The following is a 17,318-nucleotide window of genomic DNA, read 5'->3' as shown; positions in this document are numbered from 1 at the left end:
TTGGTGTGGGGATTCTCCGTCTGTTTCCAAAAAGGAAGAGTAGGACAGGAGAAGAGATCTTCAGTCTTCTCTGCCAAAGGGGTTCCTAAGACCATCAAAAATATTTGTTTCTTTGACAATCCCTCTGATTGACCCTCGAGACCCCCCTCAGGTTGAGAAACGCTGACTTAGGGCCACATCAGCTTCATGGTTGCCTTCAAAGAGTGGTTTGTAATTGTGAGACCACTCTTTGAAGTTGCCCTGCCATTGAAAGCTTCAAAGGCCACCTAAAATGACCTGGTGGGCCACATTTGGCCCGCGGGCCTTGCATTAAACATATGTGGACTATCACAATGCAGGATGTTACTGAATACAAACAGAGTTCCCATTTTATTGCAGACAGATTCAAAGAAGCACCCCAGCAACACATCCTGGTGTCATCCATTAGCCAGAGAATATGTTACCTTTCACCAAGGGAGTGACCAACTTGGTCATCGAAAGGAATAACTCGGGACAATATCTGACTGCACCTGACTAGTTATCATAGTTGAGAAATGGGCAAAAGAGAGAAGCCCCCATCCATGCTCCAACACAAGGACATTCAACACTGGCAACCCCATGCTAATATGAAAAGTGGTTACTCACTTGATCTTCAGGCCAGCAAGCATGGTTTTGTCAATCCTAGAAAAAGAGGTGAGAGGAAAGAACAATAAGACAATTGTATTAATTGTTGACTCCTTTCTCTGAAAGGCTTATGATGGGACTTAGTACTGAGCTGTTCTTAGGCAGAAAAAAATGAAACGCAAAGATACAGAATGGGAGACGCATGGCTCGAGAGCAGTATGTTTGAAAAAGATCTTGGGGTCCTCGTGGACAACAAGTTAAACATGAGCCAACAATGTGATGTGGAGGCAAAAAAAGCCAATGGGATTTTGGCCTGCATCAATAGGAGTCTAGTGTCTAGATCCAGGAAAGTCATGCTACCCATGCTCTATTCCGCCTTGGTTAGACCACACCTGGAATATTGTGTCCAATTCTGGGCACCACAATTGAAGGGAGATGTTGACAAGCTGGAATGTGTCCAGAGGAGGGCAACTAAAATGATCAAGGGTCTGGAGAATAACCCGTATGAGGAGCGGCTTAAAGAGCTGGGCATGTTTAGCCTGAAGAAGAGAAGGCTGAGATGAGACATGATGAGAGCCATATATAAATATGTGAGAGGAAGTCCTAGGGAGGAGGGAGCAAGTTTTCTGCTGCTCTGGAGACTAGGACACAATGAAACAAAGGCTTCAAACTACAAGAAAGGAGATTCCATCTGACATGAGGAAGAACTTCCTCACTGTGAGAACCGTTCAGCAGTGGAACTCTCTGCCCCAGAGTGTGGTAAAGGCTCCTTCTTTGGAAGCTTTGAAACAGAGGCTGGATGGCTATCTGTCAGGGGTGCATTGAATGCAATTTTCCTGCTTCTTGGCAGAATGGGGTTGGACCGGATGACCCATGAGGTCTTTTCCAACTCTAGGATTCTATGATCCTAGCTATCTCAATTTGTTTGCTTGGAGAAACGCTAGAGGATATGGAACAATTCATCCTTCTTGCAGTTGCCTCTGAGCATGGAAAGAGTATGCAGTCATCGCGACTAGTAGCCACGGACAACTGTATCCCCTTTGAATTTGACTACTACCCATTTAATACCACCCAACCTCATGATTAATAGGGCATCCAATGAAGCCAATGCCATCATCGCCCAAGCAGGGCACTTTGATATTGTTGGGCGAATTGGAAGCCGTTGAACAGTCTGCACTCTGTCACCATGAGATGCAAAGCCAACCTTAAGAAAAGTGGAGTCCGTGACATGGCATGATCATCAGCATAGACAAATTCTCTGTCCCTTCTGGCAGTGGCTGATCATTTGTGTAAATGTTAAACATTGATGGAGCAAGCACGCTCCCATCTGCTTCTCTGACCCTGGAACTCAACAAAAAAGCTCCTGTTTTGTAGCAGATTTCCTATGAAGTGGGTGAGGTGGCAATCCTTTGTGAAATTATACATTTTTTTTCAGGAGAATATGTTCATAAAACAAGGCATTTTCATTGGGTGGAGGACCTTGGTCCAGCATTGCTATCGAACTAATGAACATTAGCTAAAAATCAAAGCTCTGATCAGCACACAACGTTTTGTGCTCCCGGATGAATTCTGACATTGCAAAGATATCAACAGTAAAATAACTTCATTCAACAAATTTCACACGGAAAGGGCGTGCATCTAATGCGGGCAAGCAGCTCCACCTAGGTGAACCCAAGGTGGCAAGATGGCCAAAGATAAGAGAGCATTTGGGCCCACCACTTCCTTTCGAGTAAACACATGTGAAGGCAGAGCTTCCGGTATTTTGGTATGTTCCTTTACCAGAAAGCATTTGCAGCTAACTGACTGGTTCACAGGTGCAAATACCGTTCCCACACTTTGTGTGTGTATGAGAGAGTGTGTGTGCATTTCTATATCGTAATTTTGATTTATGTCAATTGCAACCAGGAAAACTATATTGTGCAAAAGAGAGAAAATGCATTATGAAGACAAAGGATAAAGAAAAATTGCATGAGGTGGTTGATAGCCACACATGAAAATATGGTAATAACAACTCTCTTTCAAACAGAAACACAATGCATCCTGGCTCAGATATCTATAACCAGCTAACCTGTTTTTCTATTCATGGACAGAAGCTAAAAGAGGTGACAACAAAATAAATGAAAAGTCTACACAAGCCAGCTGCGCATCAGGACTGTGGCGCAGCTGACTGGGAGTCAGTTGCATTAAGATCACTACTGACCGAAACGTCATGAGTTCGAAGCCAGCCCAGGTCGGAGTGAGCTTCCGACCAATTTGTGTAGCTTGCTGTCAACCTTTGCAGCCTGAAAGATAGTTGCATCTGTCAAGTAGGAAATTTAGGTACCGCTAAATGCGGGGAGGCTAATTTAACTAATTTACGAGGCCATAAAAATCTCCAACAAGCATGCAAAGAATAAGGAAGTACTTCACCAGTGTCACAAATGGACGGTCAAGCGACAGCTCCCCTGGTGACCAGAATACCCTCATGAAAAGCTGGAATGTTAATAGCCTCTGAGTGTCTGTCTATATATGTTGTGTTTCTATGGCATTGAATGTTTGCCATGTATATGTACGTTGTAATCTGCCCTGAGTCCCCTGCAGGGTGAGAAGGATGGAATATAAATACTGTAAAAAAATAAATACACAAGAGATGGCTTGAAGCCCTTTAATGTTGTTGCCGATCCGTGTGGACTGGAAACACTCAGTCTCTGGACGCTTCCAATGTCAATCTGGCACCTAAACTTCATAACATCTGGAGGTTTCAATGAGCAGGTTAGAAGCTTCCAGTATTTGGGCCTTACCTTCCGCACAAAACCTTATCCTGGAGAGAGCACGCTGAAATAGTGCTTCGAAAGACAAAGGCCTGCCAAGCAGCTTTAATATTACACTAAGGGAGGACAATACGTCCCCTCCGCACTAAAAATCTTTAATGCCAGAACATATGGTATGAAAACTCGACTGTTATTCTAGATAGAGTGCAAGCAAGGTTTATATGACATCTTCTAAATGTGCCTTCTTGCATACCTAATGCGGTCCTGCTTCTAGAAATGGGTGAATGCCCAACAAGTACTAGGACCTGAAAATCAACCTATGGTTAAAGTTTTCAAACTGGGAACAGGTTTACTACATCACCTCCCTTATGACGCTTCCAAACCCTTTTGGGTGTCGGGGATTGATCAAAAAGCAGCCTCAATTGGACTATCTGCACCCCTTCTGCTCCATTTGGGATTCAAAATGGCACAAGAATCCCTGAAGCAAAGGTTGCGGGACATTTCCCTGGAAGAGCTCATAGCCCACTCAAATTCACCATATTCCCCCAGAGTTCTGAATTTACTGTACAGGGTGCCATTTAAGACATGCAAATACCTAAAAAGCTTTACAGTGACTAAATATCGCAGACTCTTTACAAAAGCGAGATTAAACATATTTCTCTCGGACTATCTGGAATTTCTTCCTCCCAAAGACTATGTCCCCGTGAAGGAAATGAAATAGAAACAATAGGACACATTTTATTGCAGTGCCGCTACTACACAGTGCAACGTAGCCAACTTATATCCAATCCTGTCCCAAATGACTAGCCATCCCCCATATGCAAGGGATTGTGAGATATCCTTTAGAGGACTAGTGGCACCGGGTGACTCTCAAAGTGGCAAAATTCCTCGCAGTGGCAACAAGGCTGAGAAAGGAACTAAACTCCGATATGGGTATTACCTGAAACCCTGTAGATGCATCTTGTACAATGGACTTCTCCTGAGATGGGAGAATTTATAATGACTGTTGGCTTTATTGATGGGTCTATGGACCATAATAAATATTGCTGTGGAGAAATGCTGATGTTGATAATACTAAACCTGATGCAGACCAATGGTCTTGGCATAGTATGAGGCAGCCTCTCAGTTCCTACTCATGAAGAACTTTACGAAATCTAGATGGGCCATCTCTACTGTTCAAAATCCAAACTTTTTCAGAAAATGAAAAAGAAGCAACCATGGTGTCCATTATTGGATCTGAGCTGTTCAATAGTAAGGAAAGCGATGTAGCACATCATGCCAACATTCAGACAATACAACCTGAGACTCTTTGGAACAAGGGTAAATGGGTTGAAAGACAATCAGCCAGCTCTTCCTTGCTAACCTTTCTAAATGAAAGAAAACGAGTGGAACCCACCATCCATATCCTCCAAAGGAGACACTCCGTTTCCTCCGAAACATGGCGACCGCCTCAGCTAAGTCCCGTTCTTTTGGTGCCGTGGCCCTCGCTTTGACTCCCTGAGACAAATGCTCGCTCGCTCACTCACGCAAGGGTAGTGAGAGGGAAGTGCCTGGCATTATGTATATTCATAGGATGGCTTTGTACACTTCAGCTGTTTTGCATCCCTTTGCAATGTGGGGGAAACCACGTTGGCCACTTCCTGCCCCAGAAGGACTCTGCAATCAGAGATTAAGAAGCTTGAGGAGCCTCCCACCGGCAAGCTAATTTGTGGGTACGATCAACTACAGGCAGCCCTCCGCTGTAGTTCAAGGATACGATGAAAAATGCAAATATGCAATTTTTAAAAATCCTAATCTTTTTTTAATTTGAGAGACTAGCTCAGTTGCAACTAAGTCGTCCATCGCAACTCCAACAGAAGTTGAACACAAAATCACATTTGGAGGATCTAGAAACTCCAAGAGAGGTGTTCTCTTTGGGAATCTCTAGATCTTCCAATGAGAGTCTATGGTCAACCATGGGTGGAAGTTGGTCATGGAGAAACACTGGAGAACTAAGGGACTCCCAGAGAGAACATTTTAATCACATTCACAAATAATTTGATCTGGAAAAATCCAGTTCACAAACTGTATTAACACATTTCACCCCCTCCATGACACCTTCATTTAACTCCAGTTAGCATCTCATCCACAATATGTGTCTTCAACCCTGAATTTAGCACCAAAACATTGCAATGTATTGAAACAGCAGTGGATCCGTTTGGGAAGCAGACTGAGTTGGATAATACAGAATGCTGGATAAGCAAAGGTTGGATAAGCGAAACACTACTGTATATGTATTTGAAATCGAAAGAACTTGAGATCATAGAACCCTAGAGATGGAAGAGACCTCATGGGCCATCCAGTCCAACTCCATTCTGCCAAGAAGCAGGAAAATTGCATTCAAAGCACTCCTGACAGATGGCCATCCAGCCTCTGTTTCAAAGCTTCCAAAGAAGGAACCTCCACCACACTCCGAGGCAGAGAGTTCCACTGTTGAACAGCTCTCACAGTCAGGAAGTTCTTCCTAATGTTCAGATGGAATCTCCTTTCTTGTAGTTTGAAGCCATTGTTCTGTGTCCTAGTCTCCAAGGCAGCAGAGAACAAGCAAGCTCCCTCCTCCCTGTGACTTCATCTCACGTATTTATACATGGCTATCATGTCTCCTCTCAGCCTTCTCTTCTTCAGGCTAAACATGCCCAGCTCTTTAAGCCACTCCTCATAGAGCTTGTTCTCCAGACACTTGATCGTTTTAGTCACTCTCCTCTGGACACATTTCAGAGACATCTTCCACATCTGCAATATGTGTCTCCAACCCTGAAGGCCAGTTGTGAATTTAGCACCAAAACATCACAATGTATTGAAACGGCAGTGGATCTGGGCGGGAAGCAGACTGAGTTGGATAATACAGAACGCTGGATGAGTGAAGGTTGGATAAGCAAAATTCTACTGTATATGGATTTGAGATCGAAAGAACTTGAGATGTAAAAGTCAGAGAAGAGTGAAATGGATAGATGTATCCAATCCATCCTTAACGACAACACCTTGGAGCCCAATACCTCACCATATGGGACAGCAGAGCATTTGAGCTTATTTTTGTCTGTGAAAGGTAGTACGATGTATGTAGCAATATATCCAGTTCTATTCCTACCATGTTTGAGAGAACACAGAGACACATAAAGGAAATCCGGAAGAAAAACTCCTTGAGGACATTATCACACGAGGCATATGGTGCACGTTTACAGCTCATTAACAGTGCGTGTTGTTTCAATTTTTGTATTATTATTGTTATTGTTATTATTGTTGTTGTTGTTGTTTCTATTCCCCCTTTCTCTACAATAGGAACTCAAGGCGGCTGACAGTAACATGACATAAAACAGTGGCATTCCAATTTTCTTCCCATTGTTTGGTCATACAATTTAATTCCCATGCAGAACCCATGGATAGGCTCCTATAAGCATTTCGTGCGAGTGTTGACAGTGTTAGGATAAGTCACTGCTGCAGCACAAGTGGAAGGATCCATGCAGTTTTGTGGGCACATTGTGGGCACCCCTTTTCTCCACCCCACTTCTCTGTTCCCAAGCTGTGGCCATTCAACTACAGCAAGCAGATGGAGACAACCTCCAGCTACATCGCTACTACTTCCCCCTTTCACCCCATTGGCTTCCTTTTTTGTTATTACTATTTATTTCAGAGAATTGTGCAATTTCTACAGTTGTTTCCTGGTGCTGTTCCCGTTTCTCTTCGTTGTATAAGGCGAAGTTGTCTTTTACAGTGGTTGCAGTTCTCTCTTGTGACCGGAAGATGGTAGCAAAGGGGATATTTCAAGTCTGCAAGGGCTTTTACATATTAGAAACAATTATATTCCACTCCACAGACTTCAGAAGACCCTTTAAAGCATAAAGGAAAGCTATCATATTTTAAAGCAGTAGCAAATGCATACTTTCAGGATCTAATGATGCAAAGACCACAAATAGAGTAGAACTAGCAAAGACCAAGAATAGAGTAGAACATCTGATGTTTCTGTAATCAGATGTGTTGAATTAGACCAATGGTTCCCAATCTTTCTTTCACCAGGAACCACTTTGACTAGGGACCACTTGACCTGAGACCACTTTGACCAGGGACCACTTCACCAGGGACCACTTTGAACAGGGACCACTTTGACCAGGGACCACTGACTAGGGACCACTTGACTAGAGACCACCTTAACCAGGGGCCACTTTGATGAGGGGCCACTTTCACCAGAGACCACTTTGACTAGAGACCACTTGACTAGAGACCACTTTGACCAGGGACCACTTGACCAGGGACAACTTTGACCAGAGATCACTTTGACTAGGGACCAGTTGGCCTGAGACCAATTTGACCAGGAACCACTTGACCAGGGACCACTTTGAACAGGGACCACTTGACCAGAGACCACTTTGACTAGAGACCACTTGACTAGAGACCACTTTGACCAGGGACCACTTGACCAGGGACAACTTTGACCAGAGATCACTTTGACTAGGGACCAGTTGGCCTGAGACCAATTTGACCAGGGACCACTTGACCAGGGACCACTTTGAACAGGGACCACTTGACCTGAGACCAATTTGACCAGGGACCACTTGATCAGGGACTACTTTGACCAGGGACCACTTGACCAGAGACCACTTTGATGAGGGACCTCTTGATCAGGGAACCACTTTGACCAGGGACCACTTGACCCGGGACTACTTTGACCAGGGACCACTTCACCAGGGACCACTTTGATCAGGGACCTCTTTACCAGTGGCCACTTTGATGAGGAACCACTTGACCAGGGACCACTTGATCAGGGACTACTTTGACCAGGGACCACTTGACCAGAAACCACTTTAATGAGGGACCTCTTGATCAGGGGCCACTTTGACCAGGGGCCACTTTGATGAGGGACCACTTGACCAGAGACCACATTGACCAGGGACTACTTTTACCAGGAACTACTTGACTGAGGACCACTTTGACCAGGGACCATTTTGACCAGGGAACACTCTCCAACATTAGTATCAAAAGGGTTACTTTGATCAGGGACATCTTTACCAGGGGGCACTTTGACCAGGGGCCACTTTCACTGGGGACCACTATGACCAGGGACCTCTTTGACCTGGGACCACTTGACCAGGGACTTCTTTGACCAGGGACCATTTTGACCAGGGAACACTCTCCAACATTGGTACCAAAAGGGTTACGAATTGGTTTTTGGTCAACTTTAGATTGGATTTGGTTATTTGAGGTGCTGATTCAGAAAATAACATTTGATAGGCCATATCAGCTCTAGCTTATGATACAGAACATATGCCATCCAGTAGTCACCATCTGCCCACCCACAGAAAACCATATTTAATGAGCCTTGGCACTATAAGAGAGTTTCGTGAGACCAGTGCTCTTGTTGCAATGGGGTAGTAAGATTGCTATGTTGTGTTTTGAGGCCTTGGCCTTTGTAAGCCGCATCGAGTCCTTCGGGAGATGCTAGCGGGGTACAAATAAAGATAATAATAATAATAATAATAATAATAATAATAATAATAATCCATATTTTAGTTCTTGCAGACCAGGTTGGGCACCACTGAATTAGATTATCAGATATATACCATCATCCACAGCTATCATTGTCTATGTCTTTTTTGGTGATGGTGAGTAATCCAAGAGATCTAGATGGGGACCATGTTGGAAAGGAGCATGAATGAATTTGAGGATGCTTGCCATAGATGCAGGCGAAACGTCAGGAGAGAATGCCTCTAGACCATGGCCATATAGCCCGAAAAAAACAAAAAAACAACCCAGTGATTCCGGCCATGAAAGCCTTCGACAATACATAAATACATGAATGAATCACTTCTCACAAAAGTGAGATCGTTTTCCAGCTCTATGGTGAGTGTTATTGAGCTCTAATGTTGAAAACATCCCCCATCAGTAGAAATCTGAAATGATATAAACACGATCCCCCTCTTCAATGATTGTGTGCCCAAGGAGGGGGAAATCAAATCTTCTTTTTTGCAGCCTTCTCTATTAAGAAAAAAAGAAAGCAAGGGAGGGAAGGTGACCTGACCTTAAAACTCCATTTAAATGCAAATGTTGACCTTCAGCTTCTCACAGGAGTCTTCAAATCATTATTTTGCAGGGCAAATGAGGAAAAATAGAGTTCCAAATGTACTCCTTCCTTTCTTTCCAAGTTTCCTCTATTCTCTTTGACTTCTCTTCTTTGCGCTCGTTTCCACTATGCCCCAACTTTGAAGTATCCTCCGTGTTGGGAACAAGCTGTTTTGTAAGATAAAGCCCTCCTTTTACGTCGGTCTTCACATTAAGAATGTGTCGATTACGTTTCTTTTTCTGTTATCTTGAGTCTCAGCAAGGCCAAGTCTCAAGCTGCTGGAGAACTTGGACAGAATGCATGAAAGAAGGCTGGCGAGGAGAAGACAGAGAAGTGACATGATTATGGGCTGGCACAGAGGAAAGGAGGAAGATATCTTCCCCACTGCTCCAGAAAGTAAAGTAAAACCGGTCTAATGGTGTGAAGTTACAGGAAGCTGATAGGAGAAGCAGTAGTAGAAGAAGAAGGCACAGGGAGAGATAGCACGTACTACTCGAGAGCAGAAAAAGATCTTGAGGTTCTCATGGACAAGAAGTTAAACATGAGCCAACAATGTGATGCTGCAGCTAAAGAAGCCAGTGAGATTTTGGCCTGCATCAATATGAGTCTAGTGTCTAGATCCAGGAAAGTCATGCTACCCATGCTCTATTCTGCCTTGGTTAGACCACACCTGGAATATTGTGTCCAATTCTTGACACCACAATTGAAGACAGATATTGACAAGCTGGAATGTGTCCAGAGGAGGGTGACTAAAATGATCAAGGGTCTGGAGAACAAGCCCTATGAGGAGCGGCTTAAAGAACTGGGCATGTTTAGCCTGAAGAAGAGAAGTCTGAGAGGAGACATGATAGCCATGTATAAATATGTGAAGGGAAGCCACAGGGAGGAGGGAGCAAGCTTGTATTCTGCTGCCCTGGAGACTAGGACGCGGAACAATGGCTTCAGACTACAGGAAAGGAGATTCCACCTGAACATTAGGAAGAACTTCCTGACCGTGAGAGCTGTTCAGCAGTGGAACTCTCTACCCTGGAGTATGGTGGAGGCTCCTTCTATGGAGGCTTTTAAACAGAGGCTGGATGGCCACCTGTTGGGGGTGCTTTGAATGCAATTTTCCTGCTTCTTGGCAGGAGGTTGGACTGGATGGCCCATGAGGTCTCTTCCAACTCTATGATTCTATGATTCTAGGAGAAGGAGAAGGAAAAGGAGGAAGAGGAGGAGGAAAATGAGAGGAGGAGAAGGAGATGGAAAGCAGAGGAGGAGGAGGAGGAAAGGAGAAAAAAAAGGAGATGGGGAGGAGGAGGAGGAAAAGGAAAGGGAGAGAAGGAAAAGGAAAAGCAGAGGAGGAGAAGGAAAAGGAGAAGAGAAGGAAAAGGAAAAGGAGACGAGGAGGAGAAGGAGGAGGAGAAGGAGGAAGAGGAGAAGGTGATGGGGAGGAGGGGAGGAGAAGGAAAGGGAGGGGAGAAGAAGAGAAGAAGGAATATTGATGGGGAGGAGAAGAGATGAAGGAGAAAGAATAAGAAGAATGCTGGCTTTGTCTTGAAAATCCCCAGGCGTCTGGCTATGAGATAGCAGACATGACCACGGCAATGAGGCTTTAACAGGGGGTTCCATGGATTTTGATGGATTGGCTGTAGCTTTAATAAAGTTCACTAGGTCTTTCCAAAGTACTGTGTTGTTAAAAGACATCCCAATCTACTAATGCAGGACATTGCTATTGTCAGAACTAGGAAACCCCTTTGGAATTACTCTTACAAAGGCTTCTGAGCCAGTTGTTCCCGGAGTCATAAATCACAATTCCCATCCAAGGTACCCTTTCTATATAGGAAATCATTATACTTCTCCCAGAGTATTAAACATTATTGCATCCTTCTGCGCCAAAGGGGCCTTGTGTGTGTGTGTGTGTGTGTGTGTGTGCACCTGCATGCATGTGTGTGTGTATATATATATATTCTCACACATACACACATGCATACACTTCTTTGGTCTTCATGACATGACTTCAAAAGGAGTCATGACACCAGCAAGGAATGGTGGCGAAACAAAGGACAAGATTTATAATATTATTTATTATTTATTATTTATTTATTTACAGCCCTTCTCACCCCAAAGGGTTGATATCAGAACATATACACAGCAAACATTAAATGCCATTAAATAGACTGGACAGACAACAGATAGAGGTATTATGTTGGGACTTTTCCCAACTTCAGCGTCCTGGAGGTTGTGTTTGATTCCAGCCACAGGGGGTGCTGTTGCTCCATCCTCTATGACAAAGAGCCTTGATCACAGACTTCCTCCTTCCTTTGATCACCGGCATTTTCTGGTATTTCTTTATATAATAATAATAATAATAATAATAATAATACTTTATTTGTACCCCGCTACCATCTCCCTAGGGGACTCGTGCGGTTTACATGAGGCCGAGCCCACAACACAGCAATAACAAGCAAAAACAACAATAATACAAGCAGTAAATAAAACTCATAACAGCAAATAAACAATAAACATTAGCTATAGCACGACGACATTTAAAAACTTATGGCTGGGCCAAATGTAATAATTTAAAATTTAAAATATGCTGGACATGGCAGGTAAAATATGATTAGGGTGGATTTCCGGGAAGGGATGGGCGTGCAAAAACAATCCTAGGTCATTAATAAAGTGCATTTCTGGACAGATTGCTAGGAGTTTCTTATTCTGGGAAGGCACATTGGAATAACCACGTTTTCAGACTCCTCCTAAAGACTGCCAAGGTTGGGGCATGCCTAATGTCCTTAGGGAGTGAATTTCAGAGACGAGGGGCCACCACCAAGAAGGCCCTCTCCCTCGTCCCCACCAAGCGCACCTGCGACAGAGGTGGGAGCGCGAGCAGGGCCTCTCCAGATGATCGGAGAGATTGTGTGGGTTCGTACACAGAAATGCAGTCACGCAGGTAGGCGGGTCCCAAACTGTTTAGGGCTTTGTAGGTAAGAACCTGCACCTTGAATTGGGTCCGGTAAATGAACGGCAGCCAGTGGAGCTCCTTAAACAGAAGGGTTGACCGCTCCCTGTATTCTATGGTGCCATAGAATACCTCCCCGCTTAGGCGGTGCCTAATTTCTCTACTCACAGCTGTTTTCGAACTATTTAGGCGGACAGTAAGCTGGGCTGAAGGTCGGATGCTCACCCCGACCTGGGCTTTGAACTGCCAACTTCTCAGTTGGTAAGATGTATTGCTGCTGGTGATTAACCAGCTGTGCTAAAGCCCAGATCGGTGGGATCAATGCAGTCTTGGCGCAGATGTACACAAATCACTGAGGGTCCAGCCTGGTTTGTGGGGCTGTCATCATGACCAATTAGGAACCAGTACAGAGCATAACAGTCCCAGATTAAGTAGCTGGTACAGACACAACTTGAGTGCCATACAGATTGACTCATCCAGATGCCAGGCGGTTTACAAAGAGTGAACTTGGTTCTTCTGACCACAAAGCAGAGGCTCTGTAACACTCTCCTAAAGATAGTGTAAAACTTTAAACAAGGAACCCAAGCACAAGCATAGATAGACAGAGTGATGGATACTTCTGAGCTATTCAGACCATGAAACCATCTTTATCTGCTCCATCAAACATTGGCTCACAAGGCTTTCAAGAAGAGCTTTATTCCAGCCTGACTTGACGTTGCCTGGGATTTAATCTGGGAGTTAAGCACAGCAGGGACTCTCCCATTGAGCACTGACCCTGACTTAGATCAAAACGAATAAGTGGAAATGGGATGCATCAATGCAGATACAACACCAGTTACACATTATGTAAAGGGTTATATAAGAGAACATTTTGGTTGGTTCCGAGAAAGGGAGAAACAGGTCGCCAGTGACAGCGAGTCGGCCAAGTGTGCCTCTTGCATGACATAGAGCCGTTGCAGCCTTCTCCACGGAAACACGGACAACAGAAGAAGACAATACGGATACAAAAACCAAGGTTCTGCTTGTTCAAAATCCATCACGTCTTCGGGTTCAGTCTATGTATGAAGCAGCGGAAAACAAGAGTCATACAGACTCGTACTTGCGTGTGTCTAAAGATCAGTTATATCACTGGTGCCCTTTTGTGCATGGAGCAATGTTCTGTAGGGTTGACTGAGATGGCCAAATTATTGAAATGTCATGTTGGAAAAGACCTTTGGAGGTCATCTGGTCCAACTCACCGCTGTACGCAGAATTCTTGTAACTATAGCTTCCCTGAGAAGTGTCCATCTGCTCTTTGGTAAATACCTGCCAAGAGCGTCTGCTTCACTGCCAAACATTAGCACATTTCCCAATGTTCAGCCAAAATCCAGTTCCCTGCCATTTCCACCAACTAGCCTTGCTCTTTAGACAGTGGTTGCCAACCCGTGGGCCACGGCCCACCTAAAATAAGGTCCATTGACGGAGTTGCGTACCACCGTTGGAGGAAAGCAAGAGAGAGAAGGAGAGGGAGAGAAGGAAGGAGACCAGTGCCATGGCCCTTGCCCTCTTGCGGGTTCCCCAGCACCGTTGGAGGAGAGTGAGAGATAGAAAAACAGGGAAAGATGGAAAGATGGAGGCCAGTGCTGCTGCCCTCACCCTCTTGCCCTCTCACGGCTTTCCCACCGCCCTTGGAGGAGAGTAAGAGAGAAGGAGAGTCCCCTGAAATGGTTGTTGTTGTTATTATTATTATTATTATTATTATTATTATTATTATTATTAGAAACACAACAAGATGAGTCCACAGCAAACAAGATCACTCTGCTGGCTGTTGTATTGGATCACACGTTGGACCTTCCCAAGTGTCTAGGGCTGTGTGATGTATCGGCGAATAATACATGCAGATCCCAGTAAGGTGGCCTTCTGCAGCTAGCAGATGGTAATTTTGTCAGCGCCGATTGTGTTTAAGTACAGGCCAAGGTCTTTAGGCACTGCACCCAGTGTGCCGATCACCACTGGGACCACCTTGACTGGCTTGTGCCAGAGTTCGATCTTTAAATCCTCATATCATGTCAGCTTTTCCAGTTGTTTCTCTTTAATCCTGCTGTCGCATGGGATTGCAACATCGACAGTCCATACTTTGTTTTTTAACACAATCGTGAGGTCAGGAGTATTGTGCTCCAAAACTCTGTCTGTCTGGATTCGGAAGTCCGAGAAGAGTTTGATGTGTTCATTCTCTGTAACTTTTTCCGGCTTGTGATCCCACCAGTTTTTTGTCGCAGGCAGATGGTATTTGTGGCACAAGTTCCAATGAATCATCTGAGCAATGGTGTTGTGCCTCTGCTTGTAGTCTGTCTGCACAATCTTGCAGCATCTGAGAATGGGATCTAGTGTTTCATCCGCTTCCTTGCAGAGTCTACATTTGGGATCTGTCGTCGACTTTTCAATTCTGGCTGTGATGGCATTTGTTCTAATGGCTTGTTCTTAGGCTGCCGGAATCAGGCCCTCCTTTGTCTCCTTTTTCAGAGTTCCATTTGTGAGCCACAGCCATGATTTTTGTCAATTTGGCTCTCCATTTCTGCCAGGAACTATTCATGGAGAGTCTTCTTTCGCCAGTTTTCTCTTCTGCTCCTGATTGTGTTTTTACGGTATTCACTCTTTGTCTTTTGCACTTGAAGCAGTTTACTACTATTGACTTCCCTCAATGTTGGTTCTTGACTGCCATATTACTATTATTATTCTTATTATTGATATTAGCTCCCATTGTCACACATAAGTTACCATATAATGGGAAAGCAGCCCTTTGTAAGACCCTGTTTAGTCCTCCAAAGTCGTTGTTTTTGTTGTTGTTGTTAGCTCCCATTGCCAAACACAAGAGTTGTGTTTGGGAAAGCAGCCCTTTGTGAGAACCTATTTAGTCCTCCTTATTATTAAAGCATTAGGAACAGTTTCTTGGGTCTTGCACTCTGCTTTTTGTATTTTTTTCAACCTCATCCCCCTCCACTTCTTCTTTTCTAACATGAACATTAACAACATCCACTGATAACAACACAGCCTCCAACCAAAAAAAAATTCTTCGTGTCTTCATTTTTAGGCCTGTTCCTGGGGTTATTTGGGGTGGTGATTCAGAAAATTGCATTGGATAAACCACATCAGATTATTCAATATGGTTTTCTGTGGGCGAGCACATCGCAACAACTGGATGGCATATGTTCTGTATCAGAAACTAGAGCTGATGTGGTCTAGCCAATGTGATTTTCTGAATCAGTACCCCAAAAACCAAACCGAATCTAAAGTTGACCAAAAACTGATTCATAACCCTTTTGGTACTAATGTTGGAGAGTGGTCCTGGGTCAAAGCGGTCCCTTGTCAAAGTGGTCCATGGTAAAAAAAAAAAAAAGGTTGGGAACCACTGTTCTAGAGCAATAAAGTCTGCTTTTGGGTGGCAGTTTTGTGCAGATATTTTGCAGGGTTTTTTGCAAGTACAGTAGTCTCGCTTATCCGACATAAATGGGCCAGCAGAACGTCAGATAAACTAAAACGTCAGATAATAAGGAATCTACTATTGTTTCCTATCCGATGCAGCGCTAGACACCTAGAATACTAACAACAAGAACTCAAAGGGTTAAGGCAAGCCAGTGCCTTGGGGCTAGAGCAGCCCAGCAGAAAGCACCCGGATGTGGAAGAGGAGCATGGAAATCACAGAGGGAAGGAGGGAGGACGCTTCCGCTTCCAGTCTGCGTCTTTTCTCCCTTTCTACCCTCCTCCTCCTCCTCTTTGTCTTGCCTTTTTCATTTATTGGGAATGGAGAGAGAGTTGGGGAGCACTCCTTTAATTGAAGGGGAAATGCTGGAGGAAAAGGGGGCATCGGATAAGAGTGTCGGATAAGACGGATTGTCGGATAAGTGAAGGTCGGATAAGCGAGACTCTACTGTATAGGAGAAAATTATGGAAACCATCTGACACCATTCCCCTCCATAGGACCTGGCTAGCTAAACCAATGCTATAGAATCCTAGGAGTTGTAGTCTGTTAAGGCAACCAATACTCTTTGGCAGAGAAGAGTCATAGTCATTGAAGTGGTATCAACTGCATTAATTCTGCACTACAGATGCATCCTAGGACATGCCGCAGTGGATTCAAACATCCATAGAGATGTGAATATTATCCTGGTTCTGGCATTCAAGTATTTACCCTTGAAGATCTTATCTAATTCCTCTGTAGAAGTTCCCAAACCTTTGTCCTCTTCTGATGTCTCTGCTGTAGTTTTAATTAATGTCTGAGCCAAGCGATGGAAAATCTTTAAACAATTTCCACATCTTCCTCACCCACTTTAAAGTCATGCCGATCTTACGTGGCAATTATTTTGTTTTCTTAATAACCGGTTGTAACTCCTGCTCTTGCACTTTCTTAACTTTCTCCGCAGTCATTCCAGGGCTTTGCTATTTTCTGCAAAATGATATGGTGTCAACCGACTCTCTTTGGCGAAGGAGGTTTCGTCCTCCAGTTTTGACACCTCCTTCCTCCAAATCTAATCTTGCTTTCTGTATGATATGTTCTGCATCTAAATTAAACCGGGTGATAAAATGTACATCTTTGCCATTCCAACAAAGAATATATAATATTTTTCTTAATCTGTCTTGACAGTGGCCACTTGTCCAGCGTATAAGTTACACATCAAGACATCCTGTTTTGTGGTGCTCCCATGTCTTTTGAAGCAAATCGGAATTTCTCACCTTCATAGCCAAAGGTTTTGCTAAAATCTTTCGAGCATGAGCTGAATGTTGCACCTCAGCAGGAGTTCACCTTGCTCACAGCACTCACCAAGAAACCAAGCACGGTAACAGTTTATTGATAAAACATATATTAAAACGGCCAAAGGTAATATGGAGCAAGAATTTAGGGGTCTATGCCAGGAGGCAGAGACCAGCCAGATCCATCAAAGAGAGTCCTTTA

At 44.1% G+C, this 17,318-nt stretch overlaps 1 protein-coding gene across 3 annotated transcripts in view; it reads right to left on the bottom strand.

The window, feature by feature from the left end:
• The window catches only part of RAP1GAP2 (RAP1 GTPase activating protein 2), a 150,094-nt gene that overhangs the window by 109,778 nt on the left and 22,998 nt on the right, over nucleotides 1-17,318 (bottom strand). For 2 of the 3 annotated variants that reach the window (XM_060756949.2, XM_060756955.2), the window contains one exon: nucleotides 625-660. In XM_060756949.2, the coding sequence (XP_060612932.2) occupies nucleotides 625-660 (36 nt within the window). Of the gene's footprint in view, nucleotides 1-624; nucleotides 661-4,749; nucleotides 4,809-17,318 lie in introns of those variants that run through there. The other variant, XM_060756951.2, reaches the window with a different exon arrangement.

Source organism: Anolis sagrei, chromosome 11 (genome assembly GCF_037176765.1).
Source record: "Anolis sagrei isolate rAnoSag1 chromosome 11, rAnoSag1.mat, whole genome shotgun sequence".
Classification (NCBI taxonomy): Eukaryota; Metazoa; Chordata; class Lepidosauria; order Squamata; family Dactyloidae; genus Anolis; species Anolis sagrei.
This window is presented reverse-complemented; position numbering and strand designations above follow the sequence as displayed.